The sequence below is a fragment of the Pleurodeles waltl genome, chromosome 5 (assembly GCF_031143425.1).
Source record: "Pleurodeles waltl isolate 20211129_DDA chromosome 5, aPleWal1.hap1.20221129, whole genome shotgun sequence".
Classification (NCBI taxonomy): Eukaryota; Metazoa; Chordata; class Amphibia; order Caudata; family Salamandridae; genus Pleurodeles; species Pleurodeles waltl.
Window position 1 is genome coordinate 1,665,648,910 of NC_090444.1, and position 19,113 is coordinate 1,665,668,022.

General features: G+C 45.4%; 1 protein-coding gene across 1 annotated transcript in view; it reads right to left on the bottom strand.

The window, feature by feature from the left end:
- Window positions 1–209: 209 nt before the first annotated feature.
- LOC138296657 (b(0,+)-type amino acid transporter 1-like) overlaps window positions 210–19,113 on the bottom strand; it is a 97,424-nt gene continuing 78,520 nt past the window's right edge. Inside the window, exon 6 of the mRNA XM_069235996.1 lies at window positions 210–2,575. Coding sequence (XP_069092097.1) covers window positions 2,339–2,575 — 237 coding nt within the window. The 3' untranslated portion in view covers window positions 210–2,338. The remainder of the gene's footprint in view (window positions 2,576–19,113) is intronic.

Below are 19,113 nucleotides of genomic sequence, written 5' to 3' on the forward strand. Positions count from 1 at the left end.
CAAGAGATGGCCTGGTCTTTACGATGTCTTTAAATGATGTTCACTCACTCACTGGCTCTCCTAGAATCCACTGTTTTCTTCTTCAGCTGATAGTCAGCACCAACAGAAGACTAGGGGCCATATGTATGAACACATTTTCCCATGGACATAGAATGGGTAAAAACCGTTGATACATCTGGCCCTAGATCTCTGGGGTGTGTTTAGGTAGCTACACTCACTGAGCTCTATCTAAAATCAGTGCATCGCACATCACTGAAACGTTTGTGTTGTAATCTCTCTTTATTAAGCCACCTGTACAATAAATCAGTACTTGGATACATTTGCAGAACATGGCTTTCATACGGATAGTTCCTTTAAGCAGGGCAATGCATGTGTTGCCAAAACTCTTTCCTTAGGAAATGGATAACAAATCAGGCATGACGAAGTATGCTGTATGCAGCAGCACACGTGAAACACAAACAAAAAGACACAATTCAAAAGCCACAAGGAAAGCAGCCAAGTTATGAAACACTTAACATATGAATGAGAACATGCACAACCCATCACGTTTGGTTTGAAACCACAAAGCTCTGCCAATTCGAGGAAATTTTGAAAATGTCCTTTACACCCTGATGGATTACATTGTGAGAATGTTTCCTTCAACAAGGAAGTCTGACATGCTGTACAAAAAGGGTTAGCAAGTATTATTGGAATAAAACTATCACATTTGACATCTCAATTTAACGTGTTTTGTTGCATTGTAGTACACTCGGAGGCATAGAGGTTGTTATTTGTAAAGTGCTTGTGGGTCAGGTACATCATGTCATAAATGTTAAGCACAAACTTTCTCAAGGTAATGACACCACAGTCAGTGATACTTCAAAGGGTTCTGCAATTGCTCATTGGGTCAACAAGCTACCTGATCCTGCCCTTTAAAGTTCTGAAAAGTCTTAGGAGTAAGCACTAATTGGTACTTTTTTTTATATCAGAGGAGATGACATCAATGAAATGTACAATAATGAACATAATGGTCACATTAGTAGAATAATACACAACCCACACCAAATCCATGGCTTACAGAAGTAGGGGATCAGTCCTCTCATTTGTCCAAAGCAGCTTCTCCAATCAGGTGTTTAAGAGGGCTTACCCTGGATGGCTTTGGGGGATTGATACCTCTCCCAGAAGTTGCTCTGGCAACAGCAGAGCCCTGAACGGAGGATTCTTTAGAGTTCAGCATGTAGCCCTTCTAAGCAGGTGTGACATTTAGCCTGAAATGAGTGAGTGAGGACTCATCCTGACATCCAAATTTGTGTCTCTTACTCAATAAGTAAAATTTCAGGTCTCTGTTTACATCAAACACATCCTTCTAGTGTAAGTAAGCAAAGGATAATGTAATCCTACCTCAATTCCCTGTTTCATGTACTCAAGCGAAATGCTGTGTAGATGTGGAAGGGTGAACTAATTAGAAAACATATTTGTGTGTCTGCGGCAACACCCCAAGAGCTTGTTCCAACCTGTTATCTTTTTATGTATGTGATCAATTTTGATTACAAAGTTATCTGTTGTGGGAAACAATAACTAACTGAATGTCACACATATCTGTCTGAAGCATAGAATGCCCATAATTGAACTCAGTATTGGGAGACTATACAACTGTCACCCTCAGTATGAGCATGGGAATTGTGCGGAGGGAATGACATGTCTGGTAATTGGCGTTAGTCTTTTTTAAACTCCACTGCATTATGAAAACTTCTCTGTACTATCGCACCATCTACACATACTACAAACATATCCTCTGGTTAATTACAAGGACATGGCAGCGGAACTACTGGCAGAAACAATCTTTTCACTGGACATTCCACAAATAACCAACTTGAAATCTAAATATGGCAGTAATGGCTGCTGGTACTGGTACTGCCAACTAAAGCTCCTTCCGTCATGTCTACTGGTCATGATCGTAATCAGGGCTTATCTCAGAAAATTTAGCAGCCACAAACCACACCTGCCATTCTCCAAAAGATTATTAACAAAGTAATAAATAAGATGCATTGTTGGTGGTTAATCTACACTTAATAGTGTCTGACTGAGAAAGCCAAATGCAGCTCATTTGTATGAAGTGCAATAAATGATGAACATGGTAGCCAAGGGATTTATACAGTTTGTGTAACTCCATTCTTAGCAGAATAAAGAAACTTAATCATACATATACTTTCAAGGGTGATTCTATATGAAGTTATATTTACAAGAGAAGTAAATAGTATTATTTGGAATGTAATTAAATACGTCCTATGTTCAATTTGCGTACTGTACATTTGTATTACAAACCACCCTTCATCAAATGTCTTCAAAGATCTCTTGTCTATTCATCCTCAAATTTGTCAGTGGGGGCAACTTCTAGCAGAAGCTGGAGATGTAGGGTGGCAGTGCTTAGGAACTGCGGATAGAGTTTGTAATGGACCATTGGGATGTAGAATATGATGCCACTAAGAGCGAATAGGAAGACGTAGAGAAACTCTATCTGTGGACTGTCGATGACCGGAGCCAGAATCAGGTAGATACACACAATCAGAAAAATTACTGGAACTATGATAGGAACCTGCAAAAATATAGATATAAAAAATTATATATTACATTGATTTGTATGATTGTATGTCGAAATATTGAAATCAGTAATATTAATCAGCACTTATATCGACTCCAGAATACTATCAGCATGTATGACTGTATATCAAAGTATTAAAATCAGTAATATCGATCTACGCTTATATAAACTCCAGAATACTGACTATCAGCATATTGTTACGGTAATCACATATAGAAAAGTAAACATTTTCTATTCTTAACACTCCATTTACTTACCTTGAAATATGCTGATAGTCAAGATTGTGGAGTCGATTTAAGTATTAATCGCTGTAAAAAATATATTTATTGGGAAGATACCATTGGTATCTTTGAAAATGGATAACTACTGTCTCTTCCCACAACACACCCAATACAACCCTTTATAGACAGATACACCATTTGGTTTTCAAGAGAGATTAGAACATTGGAATGTTGGGATCTCCACTGAAGAGAATCTAGTGGAAGAGCTCCAATAGTGAGTGGTTTAAACATTTGCCCTCAGAATTCCAATGCTTGGCTTTATGATTCTCTCCATTTCATTTAGGACATTCTACTATTAGTGGGTGATATACTAATATAGCCCTATTGGTTTGGGCTATGAAGGTTGTTAACAGCCCTTACATAACTTGTGTCTTTAACAAGCAGTATGACCATAGGTGGTACATCAAACACTCAAAAGATGATGGAAGGAATGCTTGAAATAAGTCTACCCAGCTGGCAATTGCTCTGGGTAGCGTTCCAACCCAGTGTTCTTTTACCCACCATGTCACCACAGTCTGGACCCAGCCACGTGCAAATTAGTCTTGACCCTGCTCCAATAGGAATAGTCCAGCCTGAACTGCCATTTTAGGGCCTCCTTGAACCAGAACATAAGAAAATCAAGACTAGTTTTGCCCTGACTGGGGCTTGTCAGTTGAGTGCAGCTTGGTTCCAGTGGCACACAAACAACCCAAGGCCAATCATCCAAATTCCAGGAGAAATGCTAAATCTGTAGGAGTTTCTAACTGTGGAATTCCCAACATCATCCTAGTAGTATGGTGAAGAAGCCCCTTATCGCCCCTCTAGCACCACCATGTGTGCGCCGTATATATGATACGGCACACCATGGTGCTAGTTAGGGGACCTAGCGTCAAAATGTTTGAGGCTAGTTCAGAGTTTTGCAGGACTAGCATCAAAAATGTTGACGCTAATCCTGCAAAGAACATTGAGGCCCATCGAAAACAATGGTATGCCTCCTTTCAGAGCAGGCGTTAAAAGTGCCGAAATAAATGATGCAAAGAAATCTTTTCAAGTTCTTTGTATTTTTTTTTGTCCCCCCCCCCCAACGGGGGAGTGCCCCCTTTGCATACATTATGCCTGGGACAGGCATAATGTAGCGCAAAGGGCTACAAAGTGGCGTAATGCATGCAATGCGCCAATTTTTAAATCTGGAGCAGAAATTTTGGCCTCAATGGGCCACATTAGCGTAAAAGAAAAATTATGCTAATGTGGTGCAACGAGGTGCTAGGGGCTCTTAAATCAGCCCCTAAATTTCTGAGAGTGCCCCAAGGACCCTGCTGGTTGGCTGCAAATAATTTTTTTTTTAAGTAACTTGGGAGGAACAGCGAGGTCTGGTGAACCTCTTAATGTTGAAGCACACCTGGATGGGCCCCTCCCTCTACTACTGGCAGTTTTAAAGGAGAGGGTAGGGGTCCTTGCAGGGGTAGGGTTGGTGTCGGCCAAATAGTTCACCTGCACAGAGATGGTGCATTGCACTCTTAATGGTTAGTTTCACACTCTTGTCTGCTTCTCAAATTCACACAGGCTGGACCTCTAACCCAAGTACCTGAAAAGAACAGTTGAAATCAGAGCTGGCAGAAGGTGTGTGGCCTGCCCCTGATTAAAAATGGGTCAACGTTTCAGCAACTTGTCCACAGGTCCTTTTACATAATGCTCTGAGGCCCCGGGCTGAACTCTTTGCCAAAATCATTATACATTCAAAAAGTGTAAGTTTTTTTTTTCTGTTTCATTGTTATGTTATATGTTATGTTATATGATTTGTAAAGCACGACGAATGCCAGAGGGCATCTTGGTGCTAGCATCTGCATGAGAAGAGGTGTCCGTGAGGAACAAGAAGATATCCTGGTTACATGAGAAGTCAGAATAACCAAGTTTTTTGCAAGTTTTTAGCAGTTTCCTGAAAGTAAATCACTTTATTGATGAAAGGCATACACTTGCAGACTAATGTGAATTGCACACGCCAGTAAAGTAAAATGCAAAAAACAAGTTTTAGACACCATGTTAAATACTGTAAATATCCCAAAAGCTTATGTGACACAGCGTTCAGGACACCACTGCCAGATTCAAAGCGTGCATCTTAAAGTGTATAATTCAACTGCACCTGGCGCCACTGAGATTCAGTGTTCGTTGTAGCAGCTGAATTAGTTCCATTTTATGATCGGTTTGAGCCCATTTGTCAGAGTTATGCACACACAGTCCATGTCATAGGTACACGTTCAGCTACTATCTTTTTAGCCAACATCACTGTGCATTCTGGTAACTTTGTATTTACCTTTCTAAAAATGGGTTTAAAAATCATATTTTCGAAGTGCTTTTGGATGAAAAGCCAGGACTGGCTGGAGATGTCCCACGTGACATGGGAGCAGGATCAAGACTGATTTCCATATGGCTAGGTCCAAACTGGAATGGCGTGGCGAGCAAAGAACAATGGATTTAGGCTCAGATCTGTGACTGGGGTGAATGTTTGACATTGTTCAGCATTCCATCCATCATCTGTTCTTTTTGCATTTGTCACCCTCAGTGGGAAATATATGCCCAGATATGGGTCATGTACTCACTATGCCACTGGATTAAAGCCACCCTGGCTGATGGGGGTGACACCCTGAAACCAGTCCCAAGATGCTTGTATCCCTGGCAGTTCAGGCTGGACTGTTCCCATGGGTAGCTGGGACAAGGCTGATTTGTGTATGGCAAGGTTCAAACTGGAGCAGATGGATTTAGTCCCAGATCTGTGACTGAGGGTGAATGTGTGACATTATTCAGCATTACGTCCATCATCTGCTCTTTTTGCATTCCCACGTGACATGGTGCCACTTGGGAACTGTCCACAACTATCTCTTCATGCTGCTCACACATTTCTTACTTTTGCAGATAGTTTTGTTCTGCCACTCTGGTATTGTACTTGTGTTTGTGAGACCTGCTTGCACAGCTATATGTCTCTTGCAAGGGCAGCTTTTGTTACTCCTCAATGAAGACTTCTGCAGCTTCCCGCTATAATTATCATGTTTTGTGCAAAAGAATCTTGCACAACACCTGTTTATGGAGGCTTGCACTGCTGCTCACTCACCTGTTTTTGTGAGTGATGTGCCCAGCTGCTGCCCTTGTTGTGCAAAGGGAGTCTGTACAGCTGCTGCCTGTTCTGTACTTGTCTAGCATCAGATAATATTGCAGTGCCCCTCCGTGTGATGTACCTGTCTCATGTGAAGGAAACTTCCACTGATGCTGCCTGTGCTCTCCTTGTTCTCTGTTTGAGGGAGTATTGCAATCCTACCCATAATACGCCTGTTTTGTTTGGGAGCCGTACCTTGTGTATGAGTAACGTGAACAGCTCCTGTCTGTGCTATACGAGTTGTCTGAAAGAGTATATTGCTCAGTTTCTACTAGGACTGGTAACAAGGTGTATTGGGCCATTGCACATTAACCTTTCAACAGCACAAAGGCAACACTTTTGCTCACAGTCATCCTTGATATGCCCACTGCATATGTCTCTGCACTGGGATTTCTCATAACCAGGAATTTCTCTGTTTGGAAACCTTGAGGTATGTGCTTCACACCCTAGCAGACAATCGAGCCGGGTTCCACCCTTGTCAGACAGAGATAATAAACATAGGGGCATATTTACAAGCCGCTAGCGCCCCCTTGCACTGCCCTAGCATCATTTATTTTATGCTAAGGTGGCGTTAAGGAGGCCATTCACCCTTGCAGTATTTACAAAGTGGCATAGTGCTTGCATTGCACCACTTTGGAAATCCTTGTACCACATTATGCCTGCGTCAGGCATAATGTATGCAAAGGGGGCCTGAAAAAATGGCGCAGTGAAATGTACAACATTTCACTGTGCCTTTGGTTTCTATCATTTTTAACTCCTGCTCAGAGCAGGCATCAAAATGACACACCCATTTTAATCAATGGGCATCCCTGTGCTTTGCTGCACTAGCATCAACATTTTTTACGCTATTGCAGCAAAGCACCACAATAGCATCAAAAATATTGACTCTATTTTCCTAATGACTGCCATGGTGTACCGTAACCATGGTCTCATTAGGTGAGGGAGGGGCGATATAAGAAAAGTGGGGCACTGGAACCGATACGCCACTTTCTTGTAAATATGCCCCCCAGTCCCTTCAGCTGTCCAAAGAGACGCGCCATACTTTCTTAAAGCGTACAAATAATGTGAACACTTTAGAAATACTCTGGTGTATGCTCTTGCATCTATAAATGGATATGAATGAAAATAATATAATACCAGTTTGGTATTGTCATGCTATAATATAAATTCTGATGACGTTTTATTTTTTTTGCACACACATTTTTATGGCCTAAACTCTAAAACAAAATGTGGGGGATCACTGATGAAAATACAGTAGTTGCATCTTCCGCAGCGCAGATAGTGATTGGTCCTTCGTGCGTCCTGTGCATCGGCACACACATTCCGGATAGGTACATGCACCAGTTCTAGATCCAGATAAATGCTGAATCTGAGTTTTCTGAAAGACCCTCAAATATTGGATTGTCATGAGCATCCCTTCAGGGCAGTCTGTAAAATCTAAGAACTACTGGCTATTTCCTTTCTTAAACCGTGTTGAAAAGAGCAAAGATAAGTAATATTGTGTTTCATTTTTTCCTGTAGGATGAGACACCTGGAAGGAGCTTTAGTTGCCCCCTCATCGAGATATGGGGATGGTATTTATTCCTCAACTACAACCTTTATCACCTCTAGAACCTGCCACTGCTGGCACACAAGTCAACCAATGCATAGGAATACGCAGCGCATTGCAGAGGATCATTCATTTTGGCCAGTTAGGCGCTGGGATCCAAATCGTTGTCTCTTTAGCTACAATGCAGCATCTAATCGGAGACTATATTTCTTTACTAGTGGCACGTAGGTGTCACTACTTCAGGTGGACAACTGTTCTCTGAAAAAGGAGCTACAGAACATGACAATTGCACATGAGAAGGAAGAACAGCTCATAATCAAGGGTTTAACATTCTGATGATGGTTTCGTCTTTCTTTCTTATTGAATGGGTTTAATCTTCATAAAGCAAGCCCCTGAAGACCCTATCTTTAAGTGTTGCAATGACTTAGCGCTCTGTACTTCTTAGCTGCTGAACCCCCATTCGGTAAGATAATAATTACAATGAAAACGTTCTCTAATATGCAGGTTTCACCGTGACTACAGTGAAGGTCAAACTCCATGAAGCGAATAATAACACAGAAAGTCCTGTTGATATTTTAGGATACTTTACAGGGGTGAGGTGCTTGAAAATGAGGTTTGCTGGCTGATTTTATTTTGTGGGAAGAGTGGACCCGGGCTCCTCAAGAGTTTGTTACACCACAGCCACAGGATTTTCCATTAGGCTTTATGGATGAATCTGGCTGCCAATGTTCCTTTGCTGCCCTCCTGTGTTCACTTGTGGAACTAAATGAAATTACTCAACAATTTTCTGCACAGTTTAGTAACTTCCTCATAGTTGTTAATTTTTCATAGGGCGAATATTTTATACCGCACTGGTGTCCCTCTCAGGGTTCTATTATTATGTCTGATACTCTCCAACCCATAAGTCAATTTGTTTGAAACTCTTATACTTTTTTGGTTTTAGGACTATAATATGTAGAGTTCAATGCAGCTATTACCTCTTTTAGGATGTTTGCAAACACCTCTGTGCTGGAGTTTATACATGCATATACATTACATACTGGCGGTCGCCAGTAGGTAGTTTTAGTTAGGACCTAGTTTCCACAGGAAAAACGTTTTTTGCTTTGCCAATAACTTGAGCAATGTTTGATGAATCCGCGAGACATTTTTAAAAATAATACTACAGTCGGTTCAGCTGCTGTCTTCAAAGTTTAGGGGTGATCCACCAAGTGAGGGCACAGAAAAAAGTTGGGGAGGAGGGGGTCCCAAATCACTTTTTCCTCATCCCCATGCATTTTTCCATAGAGTCTTTAGACCTGACTAAAGCCCGAACTGCTGAACGGATAACACCAAATTTGTCAGGAAGCTAGCTCTTGGTGTGCATATCATGCTTTTCGTGATTTAGTGTAAATCCGTTCAGTATTTTTTGAGATATTGAAGGAAAAAAATATATAGATATATATAGGAACGTGTGTGGCGTGGAGTTGGGTGTTTTATAGGGGCTGCTGCAGGGCCTGCAGTACGTGGCTCAAGGTTGGATGCATATACAAGGTAGGTCGCAGGACCCTAAGGTAACTATAACTTGCACCCTCGCCATGCCCTGCTAATTACCCCACATAATACATCACTCATGACATCTTTGATAACATCAATCATAATATCAATGTTACATTTACAGTAAAATTACTGAAGAGAAAACTGTGCATGGCAGGGGTGTGAGTTATAGTTACCGTAGGGCACAAGTTCTAGTAACTTGAGTTAACAACAACTATAACTGCTGAATTTCTATGGTTTGGTGCAAGTAAAATCTGAATCTAAATATAATGTCCCTGTAACCTTTGTTTTGTTAAGTGAATTTCTAGGTTTTTTAAAATTCTATATAATTCTATTTCCTAACTAGAACATCCCTGTAACCTATGTTTTTTTCAGTGTGTGTGTGTATAGATATAATTATATATATATATATATATATATATATATATATATACACATATATATATATATATATATATATATATATATTACTTAGTGACAGAAGCCACTAGGTAGTTATAGTTAGAACCATGTTTAGAAAAAGCTTTTATTGACTTGCCTATATCTTTGGCACCATTTGACGGATCTTCATAAAACTTTGCAAAAAAAGTGGCACGGTGACTCTTGTTGTATACGGAATGTTTCGGGGTGATCCATCAATCAGGGGCCGTGAAAAAGGGGGGAGGGTCAAAAAAGTTGCATTTCCCACGCTAATTCCCATAGGACCTTTAGACATGAGTACACTCCAAACCGCTGGATGGAATTACATCAAATTTGGCAGAAAGCTAGCTTTTGGTACACAGATCACGCTTTTGCTTATGTGGTGTAAATCTGTTCAGTAGTTTTTGAGAAATTAAAGGGAAAATACATTTGGATATTTGCGATGGTTTGCAAAAGAAGACAAGCTTGTGCAGGGAAATGCACAGCTCTGATTCGCTGCCAACACTTTCAACCAGAAGTGTTGGAAGCCATCTTGGGACTTGTCTTCAGCCGAGACCCAGAAAAAAGTGTAAAAAAAGAAAAGGGGCCAGGGTAGAGACACATCATGCTCTGGTGGTAGGCCTCAGTGCAAAAAAGGCATTTTTTTGCCGCAAATTTACAAAATTTGCAGGAACAAATTAAAAAAATGAGCGCAGACTTCCTCGCTTGTTAGTTAACAAGTCTCCGGGTGGGCCAAGTCCCGGGGTCATTGTTATTTTTAAATGGGAGGGGTCTCTTGCCGACCACCTCATTCCTGGAACGACTACCTCCCTGGGGCTACTGTGAAATGAAATGCGGGGGGAGGCCGGCCCCACCCACAGCCCCAGAGACCGCCACCTCCCCAGGGCTTTAACCAAATTTGATGCAGGGTCCACACGGCCTGCTGCAGCCCTGGTGACCACCACCTCCCCGGGGCTTTTAACAAATTGGGTTTGGGGGTGCAGCGCTGCCCCCCACAGCCTTGGGACCACCACCTCTCCAGGGCTTTAACCAAATATGATGCGGGGTCCACATGCCCCCCTTGCAGCCCTGGTGACCACCACATCCCCGGGGCTTTTAACAATTGGGTGCAAGGGTGCAGCGCTGCCCCCCCACAGCCCCGGGGACCACCATCTCACTGGGGCATGACATAAACACTATGGGGGGGCTGTGTAGCCCCTCTGCTGCCCCGGGGACCACCACCTCCCTGGGATATGACATAAATACTATGTGGGGGGCTGCACGGCCCCACCCACGGCCCCGGGGGCCACCGTCTCCCCAGGGATAACATAAATCAGTGGTTCCCAACTAGTGGTCAAGGGACCACCATCTCCCCAAGGCATAACATAAATGAGTGGTTCCCAACCGATGGTCCTGGGACCCCTGGGGTCTTTGAAGCCTTCTCAGGGGATCCATGACTGCTTAGAAAATTACATTTTATTATCAGATTAAGTCCCCAGCTTTCAGTAATGACTCAGTGAGGGGGTCCTCAGATTCCGATAAAGATACAGTGGGGGTCCCCGGGCTCCAGTAATGATAAGGTAGGGGTCCTCAGAAGTCAAAAGGTTTGGAACCACTGACATAAATACTATGTGGGGGACAGGTGCTCACTCTCCCCACCCTGGCAGCCCTGGAGACCACCACCTCCCCGGGGCAAACACTAAAAAATAGAAAGGGTGTCCGTTTCTGACCCCTTGCAGCCCCAGGGACAACCACCTCCCTAGGGCTACATTCATGGGAGGGAGGCCACATGGCCCCTCCTTGAGGAGCCACTGATGACCCTGGGGACCGGAATCCCCCGGAGCCAGCTCCTACCATGTCCTGGGGTGCCCACCCCTGGGACATACCTGTTTGCTGTGACTTTGTGGCAACTTTGAAGCTGCTGCCAAGTCACAGCAAAGACTCCAGTCTGATGAAGGGAGAGCTGTCAAACAGCTCTCCCTTCACCAGAGTGGAGGTTTCCTCTGTCTCCCTGTCTGCAAAGATGCAGAGGGGGAGCTGCTTTAGCAATTGACAGTAATTCTGGCTCCCACAGGAGGTGGGGAGCCAGCTGGGACAGTGGGGGTCTTCAGGCTCCCCACATGGCCCCTAACATTATGAATGGGTGCCCTGGGGGGCACCCAGGTCACATAGCCGGGCCCTGGGAGATGGGTTCCCCGGGGCCAAGATCGGTCTGGGGAGAGAGCGCAGCGTGGCTCCCTTTTACCCCCCAAAAAATAATTAGGCTATGCTCCGGTGGATAAGGTTCCTGGGACCAATATTAGGCTGCGGAGGGGGGCTGCGCAGCCCCCCTCCCCAAAATGAAATTACATGTTTAAGCTTGGCCGCAGGGGATGGAGTCCCCGGGGCCAAGATCGGCCTAGGGAGCGGGGCACATGCCCCCCCCAAAAAATGTTTTTTAATATTTAGGCCGGGCCTCTCATGCCCCTCATCCCCCCCCAAAAATAAATATTTAGGCTGGGCCAGGGGAGAACGGGTCCCCAGGGCAGAGATCGGCCTCAGGAGGGGGACCATGCGGGTTGGGTTGTTATAGGGGGTTGGCCGCAAGGTCATGCCGCAGGCCAGGCCCTGTGGCCAACCTCAAAGGCTGTGTGCAGTACAGGTTTGGGTGGCTATAGGGGTTGGCTGAAGGACCTGGCCACAGGCGGTGGTGGTGGATTAACGTATAGTAATGAAAATTACTTTACATTAAGAAAAACATAGAAATACACTGAAAAAAAACAAAGGTTACAGCAACGTTATAGTTAGGAAATAAAATTAAAAAACCTTAGAAATTCACTGAAAAAAACATAGGTTACAGGGACATTATAGTTAGGCTCTGAATTTACTAGTACAAAACCAAAGAAATTCAGCAGTTATAGTTAGAGTTCTTTCAAGCAACTATAACTTTGCCCTAAGGTAACTATAATTCTCGCCCTCGCCATGTACTGCTAATTAACCCATATATTACAGCACTCATGACAACTGCTATAACATCATTAAAAATATAACTGAAACATTATCACTCAAATTACTGAAGAACAACAGTTCTATTTTCGCCCTTTCCAATGCCCGCTCTTGGATTACAACGTCCGTTGATGTGGTGAGATGGAGGGTTGAATTAGTTTGGCAGCTCCTTCTACCATGCCTTCCACCTCAATCACCACCTCCAGAAAAAGTGGATTAGGTTGATGGGAATAGGAGGAGCTGGGGGCTGTGGTAGCTACCCATACCTCCTTCCCCCATAGCTCCATGCACTGGGTTGATCCTCAGAAGGCCCTGTGATAGGCTACAGAATCCCTCACAGATCCTTCCAATGTGAATGTGATGTTATACTTGATGTCACATGCATATCAATGAGGCGGACTAAAAGGGAGCACTGGACTATCCTGTTTCGGAGTTTGCTAATTTCCAGAAGGTATCACAAATGGGTAAACTCTCTCTCAACACCCCCACCAGCACCAGAGGTTTGTCCATCATTGGAGGGACAAAACATTGTGAGAAAGTGCCTCTTTTGACATGGTTAGCCCCCCACGTTTTGCCTGGTATATGATGTGGTTTTAAAGTTGTAAGTGCCCTGGGCCACTGCTAAACAGATTCCCAGGGGCAGATCTCTTTCTCAAAACTGTTGTGATGCATTGGTACAAGTGGCAACATCTTTAGCTGCCACTATAAGTCCCTAGTAAATGGTACGTAGGTACCCAGGGCATGGGGTACTAAGGGTAGGCCCCTGAGGGCAGCAGCACAGATTGTCAGGGACCCTGCATCCAAGTGCACTCAGCCCCGCCATTGCAGGTTGAGTGTCCTGGTGCAGTCCTAAAATGCAAAAATGATATGACACACAGCCTGTGTGACCTGTCCACTACACACCACATGCAATATAGGTAAGCCACAGCTGTGGCAGGCCTTACAGCCTAAGGCAGGGTGCACTATAATGCATGTGTGGGCATAGGTGCATGAGCAAAATGCCCCTACTGTGTCCATGCCAAACCTGCGACATAAGAAAGTGTACAAAGCAGCCATTTTAAATGCATGTGTTGGACACTGGTGAGTACAAGTTATTCTTTTGAGTGTGTCCACATTTATTGATACTTTGAGTACAGGTTAAGTTAGGTCCCTGCAACAAGAGTTAGAGTTTAAAAGTCCTTACTATAGTTGGCCTTTGTAAAAAGGGGTTCCAAATTCTTGGGGAAGAAGGTAGCCTAGCTCCTCTTCCCCTATCTCTAGTGCACCCACAGAGGACCTGGCTTTAGCCAGGCTGGCCAAAAGATTGGCCTTGGAGACTCAGCCTTTGGAGATAGAAACTAAAAGAAAAGAGTTGGGCTTAGGACCCATCTCTAGTGGCAGCCTACAAATCCTTAAGGAGTGTGCCCTGATTGAGGGATTTGGATTTACAACTGAAGAGTACCGTACAAAGTTCAGGGAGGCTAAAAAAAACAGAGCTAAACTTGGGTAGAATTTGTAGACTATTCACTACAAATGCTGCATGGTTGGTTAGCTGGTAACAAGGTACAAGATTATGACTGGCTGTATAACCTGTTCATGAAAGAGCATCTGCTAAGTAATTGTTACAATGAGACGCTACATCAATACCTGGTAGACCTAGGTTCACTTTTACTTCTTGAGTTGGGGAAGAAGGCAGACCACTGGGTCAAAACAAGTGTGACCAAAACTACCACTGGTGGGGGAGAGCAAATGAAAAAAGCCAAACAGCACCCCCAAAGGAAAGATGGGAGCCTCTTCTCTAGGCCCCCAAAAACCTGTACAGGAGGGTGGGCCCTGTGGCTCCTCACAGTCCAGGGGTTAGTACAAGGGAAGACACTTTGATCCCAATAAGGCTTGGTTCCATGATTGCACAACTAAAGGACACTAAACTGGAAACCCTGGTTGTAAAAACAAAAATAATGCCTCTAGTCCAGCAGCAGTAAAACCAGTGGCCAGCCTCCAGATGGGAACACAGTTGTGGCCTGACTATGTCAGTGAACCCACAAGGGCAACTCTAGTCACAGAGGGAAGGGCAGATTTATTCTGTGCTGCCTGGCCTAATAATATTCACAAACACAGGCAACACCCTTTGATTAATGGGACAAAAGGAGAATCCACTGAGTGGCTGCTCTCTTAAAATGGAATATGCATATGGGATCATTATAGAGAAGAACCAAATTATTGAGTCATATGAAGGCACACAATCACAGGTGCCGTGTGAAGTCATTGGTAGATTTCATGATACACCATGGGGTGCATTCCACAAAAGGGAAGGCACCATTCATCTCTACAGCCGGAACAAGTGTACAAAAGTGCATAGCCGGTTTAACGCATGAGGTTATCCCATGATTGCCACTCTTCTGGAATAATGTTCATTAGCAAAGTCAGGAGAAAACTCAGAATCGCTCAGCATCAAATGTCCCTTCCTTTCCTTAATAATAATTAATGACAGCTCATGTTAGCTGCGGGGAAGGCGTTCTTCTTTTTCATACCATTCACGCTCTGAACACATTAGGTTTCACAAAATCACCTGCTCTCACGAGACTGGGGTATCTCATTGGCCACGTTGGGACCTTGCCCACGGGTTCTCAATGCATCCCATTGAGGACCTGGGAGGCGTCATTCGGGGCTGACACTCACATAGAAAGATCAGCGATGCTGCCATGAGAACGGGGTTTTGGGAGGGTAGCCAACCCCAGAGAGGCCCCCCACCCGGGAGTATTGGGGAAATGGATCAGTCCAGGACTGCTTGGGCTACTTTGAGCTCCTTAGGCTATTTGCTGGGGTCAGAGATATATACGTGGACATTTTGTGTCTCCAGCCACCATTTTATGGAGGTGACACGGGGGCTGAACATCAGTCAGGGGCTTAGTAATTTATTTGTTCGTAGTTAGTTAGACGTTAGTGTATTTAGGTGCGTAGCATTTAAATAGGCATTTCTAGTTAATTAGCCGAACTGTCATACCTTGGTGATGGCAGCAGACAATAAGGTGCAGCAGGACATGCAATTGCTGGAGGAGGCAGGTCGCATTGATTTCCCTGTAGAAAATACACTCCGTGTGGTGCAACCTTCGAGGCGTGCTAAAGCTGGGGTTGCGGCAGCAATTTTCGCTTGTTTGCCGCCATGGAGGACAGTTAAGCTTTCCAGGCCACTCCTACTTTGGATGAAAGGCACTTGCGCTACCACGGTACGTGGCAGCAAGGCTCCCAGAAGCTGCGCTGGGAGGACATAGAATCCAGCGCAGGCTGGCAGGGCGCATTACCAGATGAGGATGGCATGCCCTGCTGAGTCGGGTTAGCGAGGGGCAGAGCCTCGCACAGTGCGTGGGCCTCAGCATTGAAGGGCAGAGACAGAGGAGGTAGGATGGGGGAGAGGGGAGGGAGAGGCCACGTGGGGCCTATTGCAAAGGCAAGGGGAGGGAGGGGGATAGTTTGAAGGGGAGAGGCCCTTGACTGGCGACCTCACACCCATGATGGAACAAGGAGTAGAGGGGCTGGGGGAGGCGTGTGGGAAATTCAAGACACCAAGAGGGAAGGAATGGGTGAATACGAAGTGGGGAGGCCTCTGCATGAGGAATTGGCAGTAAATGTGGATAAGACCCAACAGTTAGGATACCAGAGAGTGAGTATGGGGCCACAGATGGTTGAAGAGAAATGTGTCACCACAGAGGCAGGAGCGTGGAGGCAGTAGGCAGTCCATTGATAGGCACCCTTAGGCTTGAGGCCTATGAGCAGGGGGTAGTTGGTCAGACAGATATTGTGGCGGAGAGAGAATTGGGCCCGCCTCTACTTTAGTGGCTGTGATGTTGGAATGGAACAAAGGAGTGGAACAGGGGGACACAAGGGTGGATGCAGGGGACATGGCGAGCACATAAGAGGAGGAGGAAGGGGTTTTGCAGTGTAGCCCCCCAACCAGAGTATATGGTAGGCAGGAGGGGAGTGGGTCGGGAGGAGGGGTGGTTCCTGGGACGCAGCATAGGCGGGTAGCACTTGTTACGTGGAATGACTCTCGCACAGGTGGGTCGGGTGGAGCTGGCGATGACAAGTCAGATCATGGTTGGGTGAGTGGGGAATGGATAGATAGGAACTTGTCTAGCACACCGGGCCTCTGGTCTGTTTTGCAGGTTCCAGCTTATAGTAGCAAAAGCGATGAAGGGGAGCTTATTGCGGCTCAATACCCACAGGAAAAAGAGAAGGCAGGGCCCGAGTGGTCTGCTGGAGCTCTGTAGGAGACGTTCGTTTGTCAGCGCAGCGGGCCATTGCCAGATGGGAAGCACAGAAGGAAGACAGGTTTCGGGCAACCGCCACCATCCCAGGTCAGCTACGGGATCATCGTTCAGCAGCAGGGTGGGAGAAAGGGCAGGCTATAGCCCCTTAGCGCCCACCGGCAAACGCTTGAAATCACCAATCAAAAATGAGCAGTTCCATTGATGAACAGGCTGGGCCCTCATGGGCTGCAGGTTATGAGTTGAGTGGGCATACTTTGATGATGATGAGAGTCTAGAGGATGGTGAGGTGCGTGAAGAGAATTTGGCACAACTGGGCAGTGAATGGGCATGGTGGAACAGTGACGAAGGGGTGGGGACGGGGGGGACCTGACCTTGTTCATCATGAATTGCAGGTGGCGAGTGCTGCATGAAGCCCTGACAGTCACCGGGGTGCACCAAGAACAGCGCAACTCGCAAGGCGGTATAGTCAAGAGCGGTCACCAACCTTGACACCAGGTAAGCTCTCATGGCGGAGCCGCAAAGACATGGGATCGGTGGCAGTGGAGGCTATGAAGTCTGGTACTGGTGGCAAAGCAAGCCTTTTTAAGGAGGTGTACATGGCTGACCTAGGAGTGGGGACGGAGGAAGTGAGTCAGGAAGGGGACGGTTAAAACTGACAGTTCTCATCAGACAGTTGACAAACTAACAACTGGGTCAGGGTCAGAGAGGGCTTTAGTGGTCGGAGATAAAATAGACAAACAAGAGGGCTTAGAGAGCAAAGAGATTAAGATTAAAAAGCTCCTATACATGGGAACTTTTAAGAGCTCACCTGATGTTATCAACAAAACAAAAAAATATGGAGAAATGTTGAAGCTCTTTTGTTTGCCCCTATATGACAAACCAGGTGATGCAGCTCTTCTTCCGGACAGCTTTACTTGGGGAATCCAACTGGGGTACACTGGACATAGGGGGTGATGCCGGATGGACAAATTAAAATCAGTTAGGGCTCACAGACAAGTAGTGTGGGACAAGCGGCTAAAGGAGGTTTCGGAAGGTCATATGGCAGTCCTGTTCTTAGATTGGCCGGTGCAAAATCTGATCATATCGCCTAATGGTGTGGTGCCAAAGAAGGAGCCTGGGCAGTTCCGCTTGATTCAGCATTTGTCATGGCCGAAAGGAAATTCGGTGAACAACTTTATCCTGAGCAGGTGTCAGTCACGTATGCATCTGTAGATGTGGCTTTCTCCTTGGTGAGGCAGGTCGGACAGGAGGTGCTGATGGCTAAGAGTGACATCTAGTCAGCGTTCCGTTTGTTGCCGGTATCCAGTTTGAAGACTGCTGGTACGTGGATAAAGTGCTGCCGATGGGGTGCTCCAACTCTTGTATGCTTTTTGAATGTTTCAGTACATTTTTGCAGTGGGTCTTTTCAAAACAGACTTGAAGCTATATGATCACACACTACTTCTTCATGGTAGGTCCTCCTGATTCATCACATTGTCAGCAGTTGTTGGAGGCTTTCCAGACCATTATTGGTGAGTTAGTAGTTCACCTGGCACCCAAAAAGACCCTTGGCCCTAGCACTTCTCTTTCCTTTTTGTGCATTGAAATGTATTCAGTGACAATGGAGGCCCGATTGCCAGTAGACAAGAGGGTAGTAATGACAAGCTTGCTCAATGACATGTTGGGTTGATTGAAAGTAAAGGTGAGAGATATTCAGGTCCTGCAAGGTCACTTGAAATTTGCCTGCAGGGTTGTATGGGCAGGGAGGTCTTTCTGCAGTAGGCTTGGCTTAGCCTTGGCAGGTAGACAGTTGCCCCACCAACATGTGCACTTGACAGCAGGGGCCAAGTAGGCCTTAAGGATGTGGCACAGTTGGAGGCGTTTAATGGGGTTCCCTTGATGACAAGGCTGGAGTTGGAATGGAATGGCCAGATTTTGTCTGATGCGGCAGGCAGGCTGGGTTTGACATATATTTGCAGGGGAGGTGGTGCTTGAAAGAGTGGCCTAGACAGTGGAAATTGGGCAGGCGGAGCATTGCCTTGATCAAGTTCTTTCCTTTGGTAGTGGCAGTGACCCTCTAGGGACAAGAGCTGGTGCACAAGAGGGTGCTTTACAGAATTGACAATATAGCTGTTGTACATATGGTTAACTGGCAATCCGCCAGGGATGTGCAGGTGCCCAAGTTTCTGACAGCTTTTGTGCTTCTTTCTCTTCAGTACCATATTGCATTTTGAGCGAGGCACATCCCTGGTGTGGACAATGACATTGCAGATGCTTGTCTCGTTCATAGTGGGAGAGGTTCCTTGATCTGGCCATGGACGCGGAGCTCAGGAAAGTCACGATGCCTCCAGAATTGTGGACAATAGGCGACAAGGGATACTTCAACTGATGTGGAATTCACTGGCAGTCTCCATGCTGCAAGCATATTCGCA